The sequence below is a fragment of the Mirounga leonina genome, unplaced genomic scaffold (genome assembly GCF_011800145.1).
Source record: "Mirounga leonina isolate KUSES-001 unplaced genomic scaffold, KU_Mleo_1.0 Mir_53, whole genome shotgun sequence".
In the NCBI taxonomy this organism is placed as follows: Eukaryota; Metazoa; Chordata; class Mammalia; order Carnivora; family Phocidae; genus Mirounga; species Mirounga leonina.
The window spans coordinates 3,958,793-3,983,085 of record NW_023270807.1 but is presented as its reverse complement, the minus strand read 5'-3'; the positions used below and the strand labels follow the sequence as shown (position 1 = coordinate 3,983,085).

The 24,293-nt window shown below is 41.0% G+C and overlaps 1 protein-coding gene across 4 annotated transcripts in view; it reads right to left on the bottom strand.

Moving 5' to 3' along the window:
* Window positions 1-24,293, bottom strand: part of CUNH6orf89 (chromosome unknown C6orf89 homolog) — a 36,845-nt gene that overhangs the window by 12,066 nt on the left and 486 nt on the right. For 2 of the 4 annotated variants that reach the window (XM_034991632.1, XM_034991633.1), the window contains exons 2-4: window positions 19,105-19,200; window positions 14,185-14,392; window positions 13,439-13,652 (exon numbers count right to left, since the gene is read on the bottom strand). In XM_034991632.1, coding sequence (XP_034847523.1) covers window positions 13,439-13,652; window positions 14,185-14,392; window positions 19,105-19,200 — 518 coding nt within the window. The remainder of the gene's footprint in view (window positions 1-13,438; window positions 13,653-14,184; window positions 14,393-19,104; window positions 19,201-24,293) is intronic. The other 2 variants (XM_034991634.1, XM_034991635.1) reach the window with 1 other exon arrangement.

The window sequence follows — 24,293 nt, the reverse complement described above, 5'->3', positions numbered from 1 at the left end:
GAAGTAAGTAGCCTCTGAGGAGGGTGTAGATGGCACAGGGGAGAGGGGTGGGCAGGAGAGGTATGTTCTTCAGTATATTCTTCTACACTTCATGGAAAATATTTTTTAATATGTATACGTATCTCCTAAGTCAAATCAACTATGTCAACCAGTTGGAGAAGATATTCAGCAACGTGGGGATGGAGATAGAGCTGTCCCACTGTTTTTTTTTTTTATAAAGATTTTATTTATTCACTTGACAGAGAGAGAGAGAGAGAGAGAGCACAAGTAGGCAGAGTGGCAGGCAGATGGAGAGGGAGAAGCAGGCTCTCCGCTGGGCAGGGAGCCAGATGTGGGGCTCGATCCCAAGACCCCAGGATCATGACCTGAGCCGAAGGCAGACGCCCAACGGACTGAGCCACCCAGGCACCCCGTCCCACTGTTTTTTTTTAAAGATTTTATTTATTTATTTGAGACAGAGAGAATGAGAGACAGAGAGCATGAGAGGGAGGAGGGTCAGAGCGAGAAGCAGACTCCCTGCCGAGCAGGGAGCCCGATGCGGGACTCGATCCCGGGACTCCAGGATCATGACCTGAGCCGAAGGCAGTCGCTTAACCAACTGAGCCACCCAGGTGCCCCCTGTCCCACTGTTTTCTAACCCGTGACCCAAATGTCTGAAAGTCTACAGCACATGGGGGAGGGGCAGGCAGAAAGGGTGGTCCCACCATCAGTGATGAGCCCCACTGTGTGTCGTCTCCAAGTGGAGGCCAGGATGACTCTGGGAAAGAGGAGTGAGAAAAGATGGAGAAGAGATAGGACTTCTCATGAGCCCATCTCTGGGGTAAAGTGAATTATATGTGCCCACTAAGTGCTCTGTGGGGCATCTGGGTGGCACAGTTGGTTAAGCTTGGGACTCTTGGTTTTGGCTCAGATCATGATCTCGGGGTCACGGGATCAGGCCCAGATGGGCTCTGCGCTCAGCAGGGAGTCTGCCTGAGATATTCTCTCTCGCTCTGCTCCTGCCCCCCGCACCCCCCTTTTGGCTCTCTCTCTCCCAAATAAATAAATAAATCTTAAAAAAAAAAAGACAGTGCTCTGTCCCAGCTCAGAAGTGGGTAGGGACCACTAACCATGGTGTCTAGCCCCCAGGGCTGCAGGTTGGTCAGCAAGGGAAGAATGGCCGACCAGTCCCTGATGTGAGTGCTAGTTGCCTCGCCATCCCCCTTCTCTCGCAGGTCCTCTGCTGAAGAGTTGGCTCACTCTCTGGATGCAGCCCTTCTCAGTTTCCCTCTGTTCCTTCCCTCTGACACCATTCTGTTTCTAATGTTATTGCATTATTTCTTGTTTGCTTTCTGTTCCACTCTGGGTTTCCTCTGTGTTCTCTGAGATATGTGCTTATGATAAACTCTAATTTGGATCCAAAATTTTCACAGATGGTTTCTGATTAAAACCCAAAGGAGACCAAATCGGGAGAAAGCCTAGAACAAAAGACAAACAGACCACCAAATGTGGCTGAAATTAAGTCAATTCTCTGAACCAATCAACACACTTGGAAACTGACTCCTAACCACAAAACATTTGCTGCAGTCGACAGCAAGTGCCCTTTCCTTGTTTTCTTAAGGCAACAGTAGTGGGGCGGAGGAAATCCCCACCAGGGAAGGACTGCATTTGTTCTTAGCTTGTCTCCTGAGCACCCTCCAAACACCCTCCATCTCTTACAGACAGAACCTGTTTCCTTGAGGCAGCTGCCACCTCCCCTCCTCACGTGCCTCAGTTGTGGGCAGACTGCCAGCCAGGGGACCCTCTGCTGCCCCCTTATCCTGCCAGGGGCCTCCAGGGCCAGCCAGGAACCCTCCTGTGGCACCTGTTTCAGGTGGCACACCGAGTCTGCAAAGTTACGCTTTTTTCTTCTGGGATTTTTTTTTTTTGAGATAGAGGGGGAGAGAGAGAGAGAGATTATGAATGGGAGGTGGGGGCAGAGGGAGAGAGAAAGAATCTTAAGCAGGCTCCATGCCCAGCACAGAACCCGATGCAGGGCTCAATCTCATGACCCTGAGATCATGGCCTGAGCCAAAATTGAGAGTCGGACGCCTAACCAACTGAGCCACCCAGGCACCCCTCTTCTGAGATATTTTCAAATGTTCCTAATTAGAGGTCAAATACAATGAATTCTTGCCCAAATACAAGCACTTTGGGTAATGGACATACAATGAGGCATAAGTAATCATAACAGTATGTTACAATTATATAGTATTTCAGTTTCCAAAGTCCTTGTGAGGGAGTTCTAAGGAAGGAAGGGGAAAGGACATCGACGTGCTAAATGCCAGGCCCTGGGCTGGTCATGTTCACATGCTCTATCATTTACTTTTTACTATATGATTATCGAGGAGGCAGTGCTCTTCTCCCATTACAGATGAGCAAGCGGAGAGTGAGGGGCTACAGCAGTAACCAAGGCACCAGAGTGTGTTGGGAAGAGCACAGTGGGACAGTGGGACAGCTCTATCTCCACGGGTGGCAGTAGAAACGAAAAGTAGGATGGCTGTGATGAGGGCTTCCAGGCTCTGACTCTGAGCAAAACAAGAAACCAGCAAAGGCCTTTGGGTAGTGGTTTCCAATGCTTTAGGAAGGTTATTCTGGGCTGTGACTAGAGTGTCCGAGAAGAGAGAGGCTGGGAAGAGGAAGACTGGGTTGTACTTTGTTTTTGTCCTTTTTTGGGGGGCGGAGGTTGTACCGTGATGAGAGGTGACATATAATGAGAGGTAAACTGAGGCAGTGACGGCACAACCTACAGATCTAAAGAATGCTATGTGCTGAGATTGCCCAAGCACGCCTCACCTAAGGGGGCCCGGAGACAGGAGATGCTGGAGACCTGCAGATTGATCATGACGTGTTCCTGCAGGGATGTGTCCTATTCCAACTGAGTCAGTTAATTATGGCAATTTCTCCAGGAGGTAAGAGTCAAGTGTCAGGAGAAAGGGGCATCATAATGTATACAAAGGTGCTTTAAGGGCTAGGGGCTAGCAGTGAGCAGTTCTGAACCTAAGAGCACAGAGAGATCATTTTAGCTGTGACTTACTGAATTTCAGTTTTATTCTGAGCTTAAGACACTCCTGGGATTTCCAGGTAGAGATGCCCTGAAAAGCAGGCGGAGGAAGAAAACCCCAGGAAGGAAAAATCAGGAAAGAAAAAGAGAGACGAGAGTACTACAAAGAGAATTTAATAAGGTGGCAGAATGTAAGGCATACACATCTAGACACATGAACATCAATTACCTCTTCCTCTCCTAGCTACAGTCATTGCAAAGCTGAAATGGAAAATGGCCTCACTCATTACTAGCAGTAAGCTTCACAAGAAAGGTAAATCTATAGAATTTGACTGGAGGACATAAAATAAGACCTGAATAAATAAACATATCATACCGTGATCCTGGATGGGAAGACTAAATATTAAAAAGAGGCCAAGTCTACCCAAAGATCTATTTAGCAGAACTTGGATAGTCTCCCATCAGAGTTCTTACTGGTGAAGGTAGGGGTGGGGTGGGGCTGTGACAATCTCATTCTAAAGTTTATCTAGAAGAGTAAATGTGTGAGAACAGCAACAGGCAATAATCCATCCCCTGCCCAAATTAACTCTGGAAATAATTTCAGAGCCAGAGGTGTCCTTGGTTATACAAATGACTTACAAAGTCTGGTCGCTGCCTCAAATCTATGGAGGACATCCCCCCTTGGGCCCAGATACCACCGGAGAATACAGTAAGAGCCTATGTCACAGGCCCTGCGCAGATGGTGGACCTGAGGACCCTCACCCCTGACTGCTCACGGGTCACTGGACGGCTCAAGCTCTCCCCATGCTGGGCGTGAAGAGGGAAGGACTGGAGGGAAAGGGCATTATTCTGCTTTCTCTGTGTAGATAAAACAACAAAAAACCTCAGCTTTACTGAGATTTAATTCCTAGATCACAAAATTCATTCATTTAAAGTGTACAATTCAGGGGCACCTGGGTGGCTCAGTCGGTTAAGCAGCTGACTCGATTTCGGCTCAGGTCATGATCTCAGGGTCCTGGGATCAAGCCCTGAGACAGGCTCCATGCTCAACGGGGAGTGTGCTTGAGATTCTCCCTCTCCCTTCACACCTCCCCCCCCATTCATGCACGCTCTCAAATCAATAAATCTTAAAAAAAATAAACTCTGTAATTCAGTGGCTTTTAGTATATTCACAGAGTTGTAGTAACTATCGCTATTATCCAATTTTAAAACATTTTCATCACCCTAAAAAGAAACCCTGTACCTATTAGACACTTTTCCCATTCTAACCCCTCTCCTGCCAGCCCTAAGCAACCACTAATCTTTCAGTCTCCATGGATTTGCCTATTCTGGTATTTCAAATAAACGGAATTGTGCAATATACGGTCATTTGTGTCTGGCTTCTTTAATTTAGCCTAATGTTTTCAAGGCTCATCCATGTTACAGTGCATATCAGTTGACTTTCCTTTCTATTGCCAAGTAATATTCCGTTACGTGGATATACTACGTTTTGTTTATTCATTCATATGTTGCTGGACATTTCTACTTTGGGGCTATTATGGACAACGCTCCTGTGAATATTTGCATACAAGTGTTTGTGTGGACATGTGTTTTCAATTCTTTTGTGTACATACCTAGGAGTGGAATGACTAGGTCATTTGGTAACTCTGTGTTTACTTTTCTGAGGAACTGCCAAACTGTTTTCCAAAGCAGCTGCAATATTTTACGTTCCTGTCATCTGCCTATCTTTCTTGGAGAAATGTCTATTCAAATCTTTTGCCCATTTTTAATTGGGTTGTCTATTATTGAACTTTAAGAAAATAAATTCTTGAAAAAGAAAAAATAATGAGGCACTTGCTCTTCTAGATGTAAGAACATAGTAGCATTCTATAAAGCTACTGTAATTAAAAGAGTACAGTCAATCCTCACTATGTACAGATTCCGATCTGTGAATTTGCCTACTCCCCGAAATTTATTTGTAACCCCAATCAATTCTTGTGGTGCTTTTGCATTCATCCCCAGCCATGCACAGTGGCAAAGCCTAGCTGAGGTGGAAGAAGGTGACACGTGGCCTTTTGTTTCACCTCTCAAACTGTAAACGAGTGTCCTTTTCACCGTTTATTTGGTGCTACATTTTTTTATATTTTTATTGGTGATTTTGCTGTTTAGAATGGCTCCCAAGGAGGTTATGCATTTGTGGGGACAGCGGTATATGGAACTCTCTGTACTTTCTGCTTAATTTTGCTGTGAACCCAAAACTGCTCAACAAGTAGTTTGTCAATTTAAAAAATGGCCTCCGAGCACAGTGCTAAAGTTATAGCATTCTTAAGTGCAAGCAGGCTGTGATGTGCCTTAGAGAGAAAATATACGTGTTAGATAGGCTTTGTTTAGGCATGAGTTATAGTGCTGTTGACTGTGAATTCAATGTTAATGAGTCAACAATATATATTAAATAAGGTATCTTTAAACAAAAACATACATAAAGTATTCATCAATTGATGACAATGTGGCCAGAGACTCTCAGGAACCCAACTCTGATTTCCCCTAAGGGCAACGGGTCAATATTCACTAATTCACTATTTGCAGGAACTTTATAGAACATAACCATAGCAAATAATGAGAACTATGCTTTTATAAAGTAACAGACAAAAGGTTCAATAAAACCAAATGAAGAATGTAGTAACAAATCCAGTATACACACACACACACACACAATGAGAATATTTAATTTGTGATAAAGGTCAATTTTAATTCAGTGAAGAAAGGATGGATACAGTAAATTATGTTGGGACAAGTAGCCACCTATTTGGAAGAAAATAAAGTTTGATCCCTACCTTTCACTATACACTGAAATAAATTCTAGATAAAGATCTAAATGGATAAAACAAAATTTTAAAAATAATTAGAGAATATGAGATGCTTTTATAATTTTGGGAGAAATAAAGGCTTCCTAAGCAAGACACAAACCAAAATGCCATGAAGAAAACATGCAACCAATATTTGCGTATGAGGCAAAGAACATCTCTAATGTACAATGAACTCCTACTTAATAAAAAATGTTAAAAGGGCAAAGAATATGAACAAGCAATTCACAGAAAAATAAATATAAATAGCTGATAAAACATGAAAAGGCATCCAATTCCAGTAACAATCAAAGAAATGCAACTTAAAATAAGACACCATTCTTTGGTTTTCTAACTGGCAAAACAATGACAATATCTGGTGCATATATGCTGTTTTTTTTGTTGTTGTTGTTTTAATTAGAGAGAGTACAAGCAGAGGGAGCAGCAGGCAGAGGGAGAGGGAGAAGCAGGCTCCCCGCTAAGCGGGGAGCCCAATGTGGGGCTCGATCCCGGGACCTCGGGATCATGATCTGAGCCGAAGGCAGACACTTAACCGTCTGAGCCACCCAGGCGCCCCGCATATATGTTGCTAATGAAAGTATACATTGGTATAAGTTTATGAAAACAATTTGGGTAGTATTTATTAAAATTTAAAATGTGCATGCTCTTTGACCCAGCTGTTCTACTTCTAAGAATCTCTTAAATAATAGTACATGTATATAAAGATATATATGTATGAATGTCCCAGGTGCACTTTTTTATAATAGCAAAAAAAAGGACAAAAAAAACTCCCTAGAAACTTAAATTATGGAATATTCACAGAATGGAATAATATAAAATCCAGAAAAGTATATATACTGGGTTGAACAGGGTCCCCCCCAAAATTCAAGTCCTTCTGGAATGTCAGAATGTAACAACAATTGGAAATACGGTCTTTGCAGATGTAACTAATTAAGATGAAGTCACACTGAAGTAAGGTGGGCCTTAAATCAGCTCTAAATGGTAACCCTATATGAAGATGAGAGGACCACACAAAGACACACACAGGAAAAATGGCCATGTCAAGATGGGCGCAGAGACAAGGGTTATGTTACCACAGCTAGGGAACACCATGGATTGCTGGCAACCACCAAAAGCTGGAAGAGGCAAACAAGAATCTTCCCTGGAGGGAAGAGAGCCTTACTAACATCTTGATTTTGGACTTTAAGTCTACAGAATTGTGAGAGGATGAATTTCTGATGTATTAAGCCACCCAACCTGTAGTACTAGCGGAGGTATGTACATAAGCCCTTTTTCTGTGTGCGTGTACCAAAATATATTTATATATGTTAAGTATACCTATCTGTATAGCCACGGAAAAATTCAGAAGTATGTTTATCAAATTATAACCAGTGGTTGGTTGGGTGGAAGAGTGAGAGGAATTGAGAGAAGTGTTTTGTTTTTTTTTAAAGATTTTATTTATTTATTTGACAGAGAGAGACACAGCGAGAGAGGGAATATAAGTAGGGGGAGTGGGAGAGGGAGAAGCAGGCTCCCCACTGAGCAGGGACCCCTGATGCGGGGCTCAATCCGGGATCATGATCTGAGCCAAAGGCAGACGCTTAACGACTGAGCCACCCAGGTGCCCCGAGAAGTTTCTTTATTAAAACTGTATTTTTTTTTTTTTTTAAAGATTTTATTTATTTATTTGACGGAGAGAGACACAGCGAGAGCAGGAACACAAGCGAGGGGAGTGGGAGAAGGAGAAGCAGGCTTCCCGCGGAGCAGGGAGCCCGATGCGGGGCTCGATCCCAGGACCCTGGGATCATGACCTGAGCCGAAGGCAGACGCTCAACGACAGCCACCCAGGCGCCCCTAAAACTGTATTTTTAAAAATAAAAATCTTATATCTCTTTATTGTGTCTTTATATGTGTCTTATGTATTTTCCAAATAAAAAGGTCATTGGAGACCATGAAAACTTAAGCTGAGAATATCAACTACGAAATGTAGAGTTCAGTCATCTTAGAAGGCAGGCCTCTGGAGAGGTACCTGACAGGAGCAGAGACATTGGCCAGGCTGGTGGCCAGCAAAGAAGGAGGGAAATGACGAGGAAAAATGGATTACTGGAATGGGGTAGCCTATGCCATCCATCTAATTAGGGGAGCCCAACTTCAAGAGGGAGAGCCACTTTTGATCTCTCTACAGCCTTGAGATCACCAAGTGGATGAAGAATGTGCTTATATTTTGGTGGGAAAGGACTGAGGAATGGCCAGGTAGTAATTGTCTTCCTCCCCTTCCCATAAAATCCCCAACAACAAAAGAATTACCCAGACTTCCTACTTGGCCTCCATCTACCTGAACGGGCTTCATCCGATGTGTTCTCTACACAACTGGCTAGAACCATCATACCACAAAGTGAGCAACCTGGAAAATAGCCAACAGCACACAGCAGACCATCCCATGCCATTCTGTACACAGCTCTTCTTCAGCCACCTTACATGCTGCATCTCACTTCCTTCCAGTCCTCTTTTTCTATCCCCTCCCTGCAGCATCAGACAGAAAGGCCTGTGGAAGCTGGATAGTCACCTCCTAACTTTCTTTTAATGTCTAAGGTTTCTTTACTCCAAATAGCCTCCTTATATTAGCTATTTTTTTTTAAGATTTTATTTATTTGAGAGAGAGAGATCACGAGCAGGGGGTGGGGTAGAAGGAGAAGCAGACTCCCTGCTGAGCAGGAAGCCTGATGTAGGACCGATCCCAGGACCCTGGGATCCTGACCTGAGCTGAAGGCAGACGCTTAACTGACCGAGCCACCCAGGCACCCTATGCTAGCTAGTCTATATTTTAAAAAGGTATGACAGAGAAGTGAAATCCTACATGTTACACACACACACGAGGAATATTACTCAGTCACAAAAAAGAATGAGATCTTGCCATTTGTGACAACACAGATGAACATAGAGGATATGTTATGCTAAGTGAAGTAAGTCAGGCAAATATGAATACTATATGATTTCACTTACATGTGGAATCTAAAAAACAAAACAAAAAAAGCAGCAAGAGACCCGTAAATACAGAGAACAAACTGATGGTTGCCAGAGGGAAGGGGGGTGAGGAGGGATGGGCAAAATGGGTGAAGGGGCCTGAGAGGCACAGGCTTTCAGTTATGCAATGAATGAGTCACAGAAATGAAAGGTACAGCTTAGGGAATGCAGTCAATGGTACTGTAACAGCGCTGTATGGTGAGAGACGGTGGCTACCCTTGTGGGGAGCACAGCATGACATACAGACTTGTCTCATTACTGTGCTGCACACCTGAAACTAGGGTAATATTGTGTGTCAACTATACTTCAATTTAAAAACATGGTTTCTAACTGTGAGACTTTAGAATAGTCAATCCCCGGCACACGTCAGTCTCATCTTTGAAATGGACATAAAAACGGTAACCACTCTGACTGCTGTGACTACTGAGCAAATACACGGCCCAGGACATGACACAGGGCCTGATATCCAGGAAGTGCTTGACAGAGCTGCTATTATCACCTCAAATTTTATTTGCAAATAAAAGAACAGGACATTCCCTGAGGTCCGAGCATTTCATCTTTGGGCACTGGCCTAGACTCTGATTAGGTCCTTAGTTCTAAGTCCACGAATGATCCACTATTCTCAAAACTCCTTGATGTTGCCGGATCTTTCAACCTTCCCTTGAAAGTTCACGGATACATGAAGTTCCAGTTATGCAGTACAGATCAAGAGATACATTTTCTCATTGTAGATGGGAACTATTCCAGGCCTCCTCAGTATAAATGGGTGTCACAATTAAAAATTATAGATGCCTAGGGGTGCCTGGTTGGCTCAGTCAGTAGAGCGCATGACTCTTGATCTCAGGGTTGTGGGTTTGAGCCCCATGTTGGACGTAGAGATTACTTAAAAATAAAATAAAATAAAAAATTACAGATGCCTGAAATAAACAAAGTAACTGGGCCTAACATAAGGGAGCCTGGCTTGGCTGAGGGCAGAAACAGCAGGCAGTACGTGTGGTGTGATGGACAGAACGCTAGACTAGAGTTAAGAAACAAAGGTTCAAGTGCCAGTTTGGTATTTTTAGCTGGGTAAGCAGGTAACTTCACTTCTCCTGTCCTCCATTTCCTCTTTATAAAATGGGGCTATGCATTAGATCAATGCTAAAGTTCCTTTTTAGCTCTAAGACTCAGTGGTGCCATGGAAGAAGGGTGAAAGCCAAGAGTATGGTGGTAAGATCAAAGTGGGTAAAAAGATAGGAGGCTGGGGGGGAAAACAAGAACTAAGAATGTGATTGCAAAGGGAAAACTATGGGTTAATAAGATAAAGGATTTAATCAAGTAACAAGTCAAATATTACCTGTAAAGGTGCAGACAGGAAGATGAGCTGGGCTGAATGCCTAGGAAAAGACTAGATCAGGAAAATTCTAAAGGGCCAAGAGCTTGGCTTATCTTTGGATCTGTAGTACCAGCTGCAAAACCTTATTCCAGGCACTAGGGAGCTGAGAGCTGAGAGTGAAGAACTCCAAAATCAAGTATTTTTTTTTCCCCCCAAATCAAACTTAGAGCTAGAGTCTCCAGGCATACTATGAGGCTACACACTACTCCCAGCAGAAGCTAAGAGATCAGACTCTGAGGATAGGATGCCTGGGTTCGAATCCTGATTCTATGACTCACTAGCCTTGGGACCTTGGGCAAGTGACCTAATGTCATTGTACCTTGGCGTCTCCATCTTTAAAACAGGCATAAAACCAGAACTTACCTCACAGGGATATTGTGAAGATTAAATGAGACAATATATGGAAAACCGTTTGAACAGGGCCTGGCAATCTGGTAAGTACTAAGTAAGTGTCAGCTTATTTATTTTCTGCTGCAGAGTGGGAGGTTGACGTGAGTCACTAGAGAGTCACCTCGTTCTTCTCATCAAGAGGATTCAGGAGCAGGGTTTCCTATCCAAGGCTGGAACCTAGAAAAAGAACCCCACTTCTGTTGCCTTTTGTTCCCTGGCTGGAGTCAAGAGGAAAAAGTACCAGAGGTCGGCAGGAAACCTGGCACCATTGGTGGCAGTGCCTCGGGTACCTCAGCACTGCTCCCACCACTGCCCTTGGTCATTCCCAAGGTGCCACTGCAAGGAGTGTCAGATGACTGGGGGGGGGGGGGAGGCGGGGACGGGTGACAGGTTAGACAGACAGGCCAGCCCCAATATGCTTGCGGGCTTTCCTTCAGGGAGCTGAATCTGCCATGCCATTCTCTCTACATTTACTTTAAAGGTATCACTAAGTTGGGGCGCCTGGGTGGCTCAGTCGTTAGGGTCCTGGGATCGAGTCCCGCATCGGGCTCCCTGCTCAGCAGGAAGCCTGCTTCTCCCTCTCCCACTCCCCCTGCTTGTGTTCCCTCTCTTACTGTGTCTCTGTCAAATAAATAAAAAAAATCTTAAAAAGGTATCACTAAGTAATCCTGAATAAAAGGCAGCTGTTTTTTGGTACCATGACATTAGGAATGGTAACTTACATTTTTTCCCTTTCTTGCCCTCTTACAGGCCCAGCAGTTCCTATTTCTTGTACCTAATTCTCCCCAATATGTTTCTATTTACCCCTTATAATATTATGCATTCTTAAGTTTCCTTCCAAATGCTATGCAATATGCTGTTCGTTTTACATGGCCACAGCTTCCCAGAATGATCACACACAGGAAAATATGGTGCATCAATATCCACATTTACAAGTAAAAGCAGCACTTTAATAGAGTCAACAACAGGGCGCCTGGGTGGCTCAGTTGGTTAAGCGACTGCCTTTGGCTCAGGTCATGATCCTGGAGTCCCCGGATCGAGTCCGCATCGGGCTCCCTGCTCGGCGGGGAGTCTGCTTCTCCCTCTGACCCTCCTCCCTCTCATGCTCTCTCTCATTCTCTCTCTCTCAAATAAATAAATAAAATCTTAAAAAAAAAAAAAAATAGAGTCAACAACATTAGAGAGCTAAAACCCCACCCTTCCAATGCTCTCTCTTTACAACTGACCTCCAAGGACTCATTTTATTTCCATCTGCAAGGCAAAATATTCATTTGGAGTGGACCCAATAGTTAGGCTTGTGGATGAGATGCTATGGTTTCTTGAATTACTAGACTCTGACTTAGAGAATAAGCAATCATGGTCCAATGACTCTCACTTCCTAATTTAATAGCCTGTGGAAATTTTCCTTACAGGATGGGGAGAAAAAAAGTAACTGCCATCAACCTGGTGTTAAACACTGCTAACTTCATCTCTATGAGGCAAAGAGCAGAAGATACCTTGAGGGAGGCAGTGACAGGAAGAAGGGAAAGGAGGCTAATGCATGTGAGGATGCAGTACAGGCTGGCCTCATTGACAAGTTTCTCTGGATCTTTCCCCCATGTGCTCTGGACCTTCCTGACAGGGGTGTTGGAAATGTCACTTTTTTTTTTTTTTTAAGCTTTGTTGATGACATTTCAAAAACAACCCTCTCAATAAATACAATGAAGTTATGTCCGGAATTAAAAACTTTCTATATATGAGCTAATTCAAGAAAAGAAAAACTCACAAGGCTTTTTGTTTTATAATGGTCCCTTCCTCTGATTTTAGTATAATTTTGGAAATCTTTCCATAATTTCCTCCCTCAAGTGTACAAAAATAGCTTTCAAAGGAGACTCAATCCAAGTGATTTTTATGACTGATTAGGTCTTGGCTTAAAGAGGGGCATTATAAAGTGTAGTTTCCACTAGGAAATTTTTGCTGGAAGCAACACTGAAGAGAAAACATACTTCCTGAACAGTTATGCTGGAACCTAAAGGTTTCAGAACATGATTACACAAAAAGTTCTAAATCCATCTGTAAAATTAATTTACACATTCCTTCATATGGGCAAATAAGATTAACACTGCCAAATAACAAAATCCCCTCCACTGTTTCTCAAAAAGTAAATTTCAAGTCTTATCATGTTATGTTATTCTCGGAAGGAAAGTCCTCAAATGATGCGTCAGACTAGAAATTCCTGTGGTGCACTTATGCACCGTTACTAAGTTTAAATGCTTTTTAAATTCAACTTACTGGCAAAACTGTATACTTAGGAGCACTAAATAAGCACACTGTGAGACAGAGAGAAAAGACTAAACTAAAAGACCGTGACAAACTGGGACAAAAACCTAGTCCAACACGCAAGGACTATTAAAGGATCTGGTTAAAAGCAAGCTGGACTCAGATGCTTTCAGTAAATCAAGAGCTATTTATTAAAATGCCTATTATGGATAGGGAGCACAGGAGAGAAAAGGGTAGAATAATACACATTCAGATCTTTCCTAAAAACAAAAACACTCATCTCTACCCCGTGTGCTCTGGCATTGGAGGGGGGGGGGGTTGAATATGGCTCCCCCAGAAGTGTTTTTCTGGCAAGTTTCTTAATCTCTCTGAGCCTGTTTCTCTATCTGCAAAACAGGGACAATAAAACCCATCAGTCCCCACAGAATTAAGTGAGACAAAACAGGGAAAGTGTTTCTCATTATATGTCAATACATGTTATTTCCTTTCCCATCATATACTGTCAAGAAAGCTGTATCTCAGAAGTAGTAAAATGCAGCATTCTACCTGGAAAGGGTCTGTCTTCATCACCCCCATGCAGAGGAACTCCCTTATTTTCTGGCATATACTTCTTGGTAATGGGCAAGGACATCAGCCGGATGTGATGGATGAGTGAGCGCCAGGTGTGAGCTCCAGAAAGCACCGGTTCAGGTGGTAATGGGCTGAAAGGTTGAATCACAAAGTAGGCAGTGAGCAAGATTAATCCCAGGGTTACAAGGACCTACAAGGAAAGACAGGGAAAGGATTAATAATTGTCCCAGCAAACAAAATACTTTAATGCCAAGAAAAAAACCCGCCTCTTCTATTATTTCCAACGTGCCTTAGGAACTGATCCATTTTCATAAACAAGCCATTTACATTCACTTCTTTTTTTAAAATTTTATTTATTTATTTATTTATTTATTATTATTATTTTTTTACATTCACTTCTGAAAGCACTGGAAGTTTGAGAACTATGAGGACTGCAAGGCTCACCAAGCTTCTATCATACGACCTGGGGCTATTAAAAATTATACACAAATAAAGTTTAAAATATACACAAATACAGTTTAACTATAAATATATAGCTTTTCATCTAGGATATTTAACAAAATAGTCAAATTTCCTAGTAACACACAGTTACGAGAGCAAAGGCCAATTTATTCACAGAAAAACTAAGGTTTAGTGATAGAATCAGTGGACAGTAGTTTTTGGGGAGAAAGTTGAAGAGTTTATGCTCTGTAAGGTATCTCCACATCAGAACACATTTTTACCTTATACATAGCTATCAGGAGAGGGTACTGGGGTGGCCCCCTCTGAGGTTCATTCTTTTCCAGCAGCTGTCGGATAAATTTTTCAATTGCCTTCTCTGACATGCCACACTGATGGCCCGTTTGTCTCACCAAATCAACAGTCTCTGAAAGTTTGTCATAAATGCTGAGCTCATTGGCAGCTAGATCCATGTCTTCCAATACAAAATCCCTGGGAGAAAGAAAATAAATGTAAAAAGGATGGTTTCTTTCAAGTACTTCCACCTCAAAGCTCCTTCCTTTAGAACAGTGCTTCCTGACCATCTGTTGGGCAGGACCAGCTTTGTGTTTTTCCTAATCCACCGCAGGCCAATGTTTTTGTAAAAAAAAAAATCTATGTCTAGACAATGTCAAGTTAGTGCTACACAGCTTTTAGGTGTTCCTTAATTGTGGGCTGGTAACAAACTGTTTATAGACCCGCACTGGTTCCCAAACACTTTGAGGAGCACTAGTCTAGAGCACAAACAAATCCCTAATGGGACTCTGAAACACTAGTACCAAAATGATTTCTGAAACTAATCACAAGAGGTCTGCTACTGGTAATTTACTTAAATAAAAAGAAACACAATATGGAGTGTTGTTGATGTTATTTCTTTGCATTTACAACAGATACGCCTTTTAGCAACATAAGAGGAGGAACTAATCACTGAAAGCAAGATTTACTGCAGGGAACACGCTGATACGCTTTGTTATTGGCAGAGCAAGAATTTCAAGCAACACAAAAACCATGGCACTGGGACTCTTCAGACCTTGTAGGCTGCAGTCCTCAAGCTTTTCCGCAAATACGATTTGAGACAATAAAGAGCCTTTTATTTGTATTTTAAATACTTAAAAGACCTAAGGATCTTTGATTTCAAAATTCAATTTTTCTCATAGTTACTTCAAAGCCAAATTGTTTCACAGTGGCCACAGAACAAAAGGTAAAAACTAGTGAAGTAGAATACCTTTGTAAAATGCAGTTAAATTTAAATTTAAAGAGTGCTTGTGCTACAAAATAGTATTTTCCTTCACTTACAGAAGAAAAAATTGTGCTTGGGATTTACGTTCTCTTCTATTGGTCTTTTTTTCCCTTAAATGTAGAGGTCCTCTTGTCTCACATACCTCATCCCCAAAGTGCTTCTAACCCCAAAAAGCACTGACAGGGTACAATTCTATTTTTTCAGTAAGGAGATGCTGCCACCTGTAGAGCAGAGGACACAGTCCTGGAGCTCAGCGGAGAAAAGCAGGCCCGCAGTGCCTCCAGCCAGCGAGCACCTCAGCCTCTCTCCCCTTCCAGCAGCGCCTCCCGAGGACTGTTTGGTCCTCTTTATGACTGTTAACCCTTTAGTTCACTAGTTTTGAAGTGTGCCTATACATTAAAATCACCTAGAGAGTTTTTAATGAACGCTCATACCAGGGCCTCAACCCAAACCAATTAAATCAGAATCAGACTGCTAATGGCGAATTAATAGTCAGGGAATCTAGACTTTAAGGAATTGGCTGGGGGAGGGGAGAAACCCCCCACACCTCATGAGGATAAATCCCTTCCCCAAAGTCTGTGCTCTTGCTCAGTGTGTTTTTTATAGGCCATCTAGCCTTTCATTTCAAGGTTCAGATAAAAGGATAGGTAAACTCTATTTAAAAATGTGTATTTTCAACCAATGGTGCTGGGACAACTAGATATCCACATGCAAAAGAATGAAGTAGGACTCTTTCTTCTACCATACACAAAAATTAACTCAAAACAGAGCAAAGACATAAACTTAAGAACTAAAACTATAAACCCTTAGAAGAAAACATAGGGGAAAAATCTTCATGACACTGGATTAGGCAATGGTTTCTTAGATATGGCACCAAAAGCATAAGCAGCAAAAGAAAAACTAAATTGGACTACACTAAAATTTAACAATTTTTGTACTGTAAATGATACCTTTTAGGAAAGTGAAATGACAACCCACAGAATGGGAGAACATATCTGCAAACCATATATCTGATAAGAGATTGATATTCAAAGTACATAAAGAATTATTACAACCAATAATAAAACGATGGCCCAATTTAGAGCTAGAGGGAACTTTGCAAACCTCCTAGTTCAGTCCTTTTATTTTTTGGATGCGGAAACAGACCAAGTGACTCAGCCAGATCATAGCAGTGTAGTGTAATAAATGCCACAACAGGCGTATGTTCAAATTCTGTAAATACACATTTTAAAAACGTCTCTATGGAGCTTTATATACCATAAAATTTACCCAATTGAAATGGGGAAAGGATGTGAATAGACATTTCTCCAAAGACGATATACAAATGGCCAATAAATTCATGAAAAAATGTTCAACATCATTAGCTATCAGGGAAATACAAATCAAAACCACAATGAGACACCACTTCACAACCACTGGAATGGCTATAATAAAAAAATAAAATAATAAGGTGGCAAAGATATCGAGCACCTAGAACCCTTGTACATTGCTGGTGAGAATATAATACGGTGCAGATGCTTTGGAAAAGTCTGACAGTTTCTCAAAAATTTAAACACAGTTATCATACGATCCAGTAATTCCACTTGTAAGTATGAACCCAAGAGAATTTAAAACATATTTCGACACAAAAACTTGTATACAAATATCCAAGCAGCATTATTCATAATAGCTCCAAAAGAGAAGCAAGCCAAATGTCCATGAACTACTGAATGGATGGATAAAATGTGGTATATCCATACAATGAAATATTATTGGACAATAAAAAGGAATAAAATATTGATCCATGCTACAACATAGGTGAACCTTGAAAATATTATGCTAAGAGGAAGAAGACAGTCACAAAAGATCACATAAGACTGCATTAATAAAATGCAAAAAGTCAAGAATAGAGGCAATCTATAGAGACAGGAAATAGATTAATCAGTGGTTATCCAGGGGAGGGAGAGGAGATGAATGAAGAGTGGCTGTTAGTAGATACAGGGTTTCTTTCTAGAGTGACAAAAATGTTCTAAACTTAAATTGTAGTGATAGTCGCACAACTTTGTGAATATACTAAAAATGTACACTGAATTGTACATTTCAAATGGGTAAATTTTATGGTATATAAAGCTCCATAGAGACGTTTTTAAAATGTGTATTTACAGAATTTGAACATACGCCTGTTGTGGCATTTATTACATTACACTGCTATGATCTGGCTGAGTCACTTGGTCTGTTTCCGCATCCAAAAAATAAAAGGACTGAACTAGGAGGTTTGCAAAGTTCCCTCTAGCTCTAAAATTTTAAGAGCAGATGAAGACTTCAGGAGGTAGAAAAACTCAATTCATTAGAAATTAAAGACTTATATGCATTCCTCTATTACCACTTCCTGTTATGCCATCCTATATGCCAGGCACCATGCTAAGTACTCTAGAAACATTATCTTAGTAAATCATCACAGCAACCCCAGAAGGTAGGTGTGACTTTTTTTTAAGTTTTTAATTTTAATTCCAGTATAGTTAACATACAGTGTTCTACCAGTTTCAGGTATACAATATGATGATTCAACAATTGTATATATTACTCAGTGCTCATCATGGTTAAGTGTACTCTTAAGCCCCTTCACCTATTTCCCCCATCCCCCCACCAACCTCCCCTCTGGCGACCATCAGTTTGTTCTCTATAGCTAAGAGTCTGTTTCTTGGTTTGTCTCTCTTTCTTTGCTTTCTTTGTTTTGCCAAAAGGTAGGTGTGATTAATCCCATTTCACAGATATTGAAACTAAGGCTCAGAAAGGTTCTATAACTTGCTGGGATGTGAAGTCAAGTGTGCCTGACTTCAGGATTGATGCTTTTAACCTTTATGCATGCTGTCTTCCTTACCAAGTATTTTCCTATTCTGAGCTGGCAGTGCGGAAACCACAACACCGTGTCCCTCAATTATCACAACTTAGTGGTTGAGAACTAGAAAAGTGATCAACTACAATGATTCCTGGAAAAAGAATAAAGCAGTAACTTATTACAATATTTTTCACATTGTGATTTTGTGAATAGTGATTCCAGAGACAGCATTTTTCTGTTGAAATTAACAGACATTCTATAAGCAAGCAAGGATAATGTTCAAACAAACTACAATTAATTACCCAACAATATCCAGTCAAAATCCATTAAAATTCAGTAAAGGACCAGAAAAGAGAGCAGTCAGAATTCTAGAAAAAATTCCAGTAAATAATTTGAAACTGTTGGAAGGTGGGGCACATGTAGGTATCCCTCAGGCAGCAGGGAACATCACATTATTGTGAACTGTGAAGGGAACAGAAGTGCAAGTGAGGAGAACTCCCCACCACTGTAAACCTCTGCCTACTTTTAATACACATAAACATCTCATCAAACCCCCCGTTTGTATTGCAAAAACAATATGGTTTTTTTTTTTTTATAATTCAAGTATACAATGGTATTATGATACTGAATATATTTCTGCAAACTGTACACCCTTCCTCCTTGAGATTCTGACACATTTCCCAAATTACTGGAAGGGTCATTACTAATAATTTCATAAAGTTTCTAAGAGCACATAGGAATCTTTATAATAAGCCCTCCTTTTGGCTTTGGTTAGACCAGTGGTCCTCAACTGGGGGCAATTCAGGAGAGGGGACATTTGGAAAGTCTGGAGACATTTTTGATGGTCACACTGGAGGGGTACTGGCATCTAGTAGCTAGATGTTAATAAACCACACAAAAAATATCCCTTTGGGTTGGGATTTCATACTAGCAAGGCAGCTCCCTTGCTGTGATCTGAAAGTCAGCCCTCAACACAAGGATTTGCATTAAAAAAAAAAAAAAAAATCTTGTCCCTAAAAAAAAAAAATCAAACACAAAGTCATGGCTAAGCATCAAGCACGAGGGGACTGACTGAAATCAGCTGAGCCTTGATGGCAATTCCTTTACCTCCAGAAAGAAAGAAGATCCAACTCTGGCAGGAATGAGCTTTGCCACAGAGGGAAGTTCCAAAGAGTGAGCTTGACTTCTAACAGTGGCTTATACCTGCAAGGGCACAGGCAGGGTCACTAGCAGAATTAGGAAAATCAAGGTATCATGCACCACCCTCGATGTAATGAATTGCTAGAACCTCTGGGAGTGGGATCCAGGTGCAGAAGTATTCCAACTCTTCCCTGTTGAGTAAAGGCACACCCCCAATTAGGAGACACTGCTTTAGAATACCAGTTCTCAAGTAGGGATGAGTTTGCTCCCCAGCGGACATTTGGCAATGTCTGGAGACATTTTAGATTGTCACAACTGGAGGGGCACCACTAGCATCTAGTGGGTAAAGACCAAACATCCTACAAGGACAGCCCCCCCACAACAAAGAACTGTCCCACTCAAACTGCTAAGGGTGCTAAGGTTAAGAAATTCTGCTTTCAAGGGAGGCTGGGGTGGAGGTGAGGGGGGAGGTAAGCCCCAGGAGGCTGTTCACTTCTGAAGGAGCATCTCAGGAATAGAAGGAAGCTACTGACAGCTCTGATGAGATGTTCTCCACAATTCCTTCTGGGTCTCAAGTCTAGGAAGAAAACAGGACAGAGGCATAGCTCATAGAATGACTCTGATAGAACTTATCAATAAAAATGTTTAAAGCAGAAAACAGGTTAAGAGGTCACATTGAATGTGAACTTCTGCTTTGCCCTGTCTGATACAGAATTCCTTCATGGTTATAAATATGTCCTAAACACTGATTTGACATCATCCTGGAGGTTCTCAGTTTTCCAAACTAAACAACTATGCCAAGTTAGGCAACTCTGAGATGCCATACTGATGCATCTAGCTAAAACATGAAAGGGGAAATGCTACAGTTCAAAAAAGAAAGTTTCAAAAGCCCATCTAAATATGTCCTAATCTTCAAAAGTGGGGACAATATCCCGAGTAATATTAAATTTTCTTTTTCTGGTACTAGGTTCTTTAGTGCTATGCTAGCTATGCAGTATGATAATCCATTCCTTAGTGTTATGAACAAATTCCATTCTATTTTATCCAGCGATTCCCATTAACTGAAGATGTTCTACTAAAATGAAAAAAATGCAGCCTTTGGGTTGTAATAAAAACTGCTAAGAAAAAATAAACATCAATATTTAAAGGAAAAATAGTTGATGAACATTAAAACAATAGGACTTAAAAGAGCAGGAATTTAAAAATGTAGAAGTGCTTAAAATTTACAGCTAAGGGAATTCTACTTTTTTGCAGTTTTAGCATCACTTGACTAAGTCCTCTTTCTGGACATCTTTGTCCAGTGAAACTTGGTGAGTCTGATACTTTCTTCATTCACTGAAAATATGCCTCTTCCATTTTTTCCAATCGCTTATTTTGAAAAATTTCAAGCCTCCAGAAAAACGGAAATACTACAATAAACACTTGTATATCCTTCCCTTAGATTGATTGTTAACGTTTGGCTTTACCTATCTCCTCTCTGCTTTTGCCAGAACCATTTAAAAATCAGTTGTGACACATTATGAAATCACTTCTAAATATTTCAGCATGCATCTCCTCAGAATAAGGACACTGCTCTACTTAATCATAAGCAAAATTATCATACCTACTAAAATAACTCACTAAGATTACCTAATATCCACTCTATAGTCAAATTTCTGTTAAAAAAAATGCCCTATAGTTTTTTAGAAACGCAGGATCCAATCAATAGTCACACATCACAACTAGCTGTCATATCTCTTTGGTCTATTTAAATCTAGAACAGATCCTGCCCTTTTTTTTTTTTTTTGTCCTTTATGATATGAACATATTTGAAGCAATAACCCCCACATTTTAAAACTTATTTTTACCTGGTCTTATCCTCACCTTTTCTAGTTTCTACCATTAAAACAACAACAAACCCTTCCTCTCTAGAATTCCAGTGCTCATGTTTTCCCTCCCTTCATAGCCAAGCTCCTTAAAAAAAAAAAAAGGCATTACTTCACCTTTTTTCTCAGGTCTCCATTTGTTTATTAACCTCTTGAAATTGTATTTCTGCCCCACTCACACCGATATTGCTCTCACTCAGGCCACCAATAGCTCTCTACATGCCAAGTCCAAAGGATGTTTTCTCAACTATCACCTTACCTGACCTCTCTGCAAAAGCTGCTGTTGCTATCCATTTTCTCCTTCAAGTGCTCTCAAACCTTGGCATAATTCTCTTTTCTCAGACTATACCCCTGAATGTTGGTATTCATCACATTTGTCCTTGATCTTCTCATTCCTTCCATGGCTTTAACCACCATCTATTAGTGATTCCCAAATCTCTTCTCCAATCTACAACTTTCCAGAACTCCAGACCCATCCATCTATCTATCTACCAGACACCCCGGCCAAAATTTCTTACTGTCCCCTACATGTAATGTGTCCATAACTGACTATTTTCCCCCCGCAACCCATTTCTCCTACCATATTCTGCTTTGTAATTACTGGAAACGCCAGTTCTCCAAATTTAAAACCTCTCTTCCTTCTTCCTCAAACACACCAATGAACCAATCACTAAATCCTCAATTCCACCCCCTGTATAGTTCCCACATTCATCATCTCCTCTTTAGCTCTACATAATGGCAGTTAAGGCCCTCAACATCTCTCCCATGGACCATCACAAAGATGTAATTAATCTCTATACTTCCAGTCCTCCTTCTCCTCTCCAATCCATCCTCTACTCTCTCCACAAATCTTTCTGAAACACAAATTGGTTCACGTTACTCATCTATTTAAAGCAACTTCTTTGAGGGGCTCCCGGGTGGCACAGTTGGTTAAGTGTCCGACTCCTGATTTTGGCTTAGGTCATTTCCTCAAGGTTGTGAGATCAAGACCTTGCGGCCTAGTGTGGAGCCTGCTTAAGATTTTCTCTCTCCCTCTCAAATAAATAAAATAAAGCAACTTCCTTCAATCCCCATGCCCTGCTGTGGAACAATGTAGACAGTGGGTTAAGAAGGCAATGGAGTTGGAAAAAGCTGGACAATTATTTGATCTTCCATCTACTATGCAGCCATGAGATACTACTTAATCTAAGCCTCAGAGTTTTCATTATTTTATAAAATGGGGATAATTGTGTCTTTCTAACACTGTTGTTCAGGGATTACAAGATGAATGTAAAACATGTGTCCCAATACCCAAATTTAATACTTAATAATTGTTGTAAGATGAAGTCCAAATTACTTAGCATGGCCTTTTATGACCTGGTCACTGCTTACCTGTTCAGTCTCATTTCCCATTCCTTCCTCACATGCTTCACTGACATACCATTTCATATCTTTTTGCTTTTGTACAAATAATTTCCTCTGCCTACAAAGTCTAGCTCCCATGCTTTTCAAATGAGTGAACTCCTTATTCCAGCCTTGATGTTTGTCCTTTGAACCTTAAACACAACTCGATCACTCTGTATTATACCTATTTCCATGTCTCCTCACACTAAATTGTTTCTTGTGTTAAAAAGAAAATCACAGGCCCCAAATGGTGTCCCTTAGGTTAAGTCAGTAAACCAAGACTTAACACCTAACCTAACTACAGTTTCAAACCCCCTAGAACTTTAACCACTCAACATGGAATTTCTGGTCAGCGCTAGAAAATTTACTGATAGAACTCATCCCATTCCCCTTAGGAGAGTGACCTTGCCTAATTTAAAAAAAAAAAAAAAAAAAAGCCTTTATTCTACTCTACTTTTTTTTTAAGACTTTATTTATTTTAATTTATTTGTTATTTTTTTTTAGGTTTATTTATTTGACAGAGAAGAGGACAAGCAGGGGGAGCGGGAGCAGACTCCCCACTAAACATGGAGCCCGATGCAGGGCTTGATCCCAGGATCCTGGGATCATGACCTGAGTGGAAGGCAGCTGCTTAACTGACTGAGACACCCAGGCGCTCCCTATTTATTTTTGGAGAGAAGGGGGGGAGGGGGAGAAGGAGAATCTCAAGCAGACTCCCTGCTGAGTGTAGAACCCAACGCAAGGATCAATCTCACAACCCTGAGATCATGACCTGAGCCAAAATCTAGAGTTGGACACAACTGGTTAAGCCACCCAGGCGCCTCTCTCTACCTTTAAAAATCTTTCCTTTTCTGTAGCCCTTAGGAGCTCCCCTCTACTTGCTAGACTGGATGCTGCCTAATTAATGAATTGATTAATAAAGCCAATTATATCTTTAAAATTTACTCATTTAAATTTTTGTTACTTAACACTTGAAACCAAAGATAAGTGGAGAAAATAACAGAAGAAACTAAAAACAGGCATGGAAATTCACCTCAGGAACATGGAATCTGATCAATGTCTACTAAGCAAATTTATAGAAAGGACCTAAGGTGATCATTCTTTTCCCAAACTAATTTACTTAACGCTTTATTCATTTTACCTTTTATTCTTATTCTTAAAAATATATCAACCTAAGAAGGATTTAGATGAGATTAGGAACCTCCCATTTAGACAATCTGTGGTGCTGTAGGGCAGCTGTAGAGAAACAGGGATTCAAACTGGGTCTTGAAAGTTGTTTTGGTCCAAAGCAGAAAGGCCTAACTGGGCAAACAGGATTACTCTTTGGTATGCAAGTTGGACTATGTGAACTTCTGTCAAACCTTCAATGTAGCAAAGTTGCATTTGGGTTGTTCTTTAGAAAAGAAATTGTGATAAACTCAAATACACACTTTTATTAAGGGAGAAATGCCGATAGAGGATTCCACCATGGGAAAACCAATGGCAACCAGAAAAAGTCAGAATAATAAGTATCTGGGAGTAGTTTCTACTATAAAATGACAACTAAATATTTTAAATGTATTCGCGAATACCAAGGCTATGCAGGCTCTTAAACAGGAAAAGGTGTGACAGAAGGATTAATGATCTTAAGACAGTATGGAACACGGGGCAGGCGATTTTTGCACTAAAAGGTGATTACAAACAAGTTCATCGGGTCAATAAACCAAGTCATACAACTTTCTGAAATTCTAGATGCTACGGTTATCATATACCAAGTCCACACTTAAAAGAAAAAAAATTTCTTTGACAATTATTAGAAAAAGATATTGGGGGGAGCTGAAAATCTACTCCCAATATACAAAAGAAATTAGAAATCCGTCAAAAGGGCAGTGAAATCTAGACTTTGCTGGCGCCAATCGTGTTTTGGAC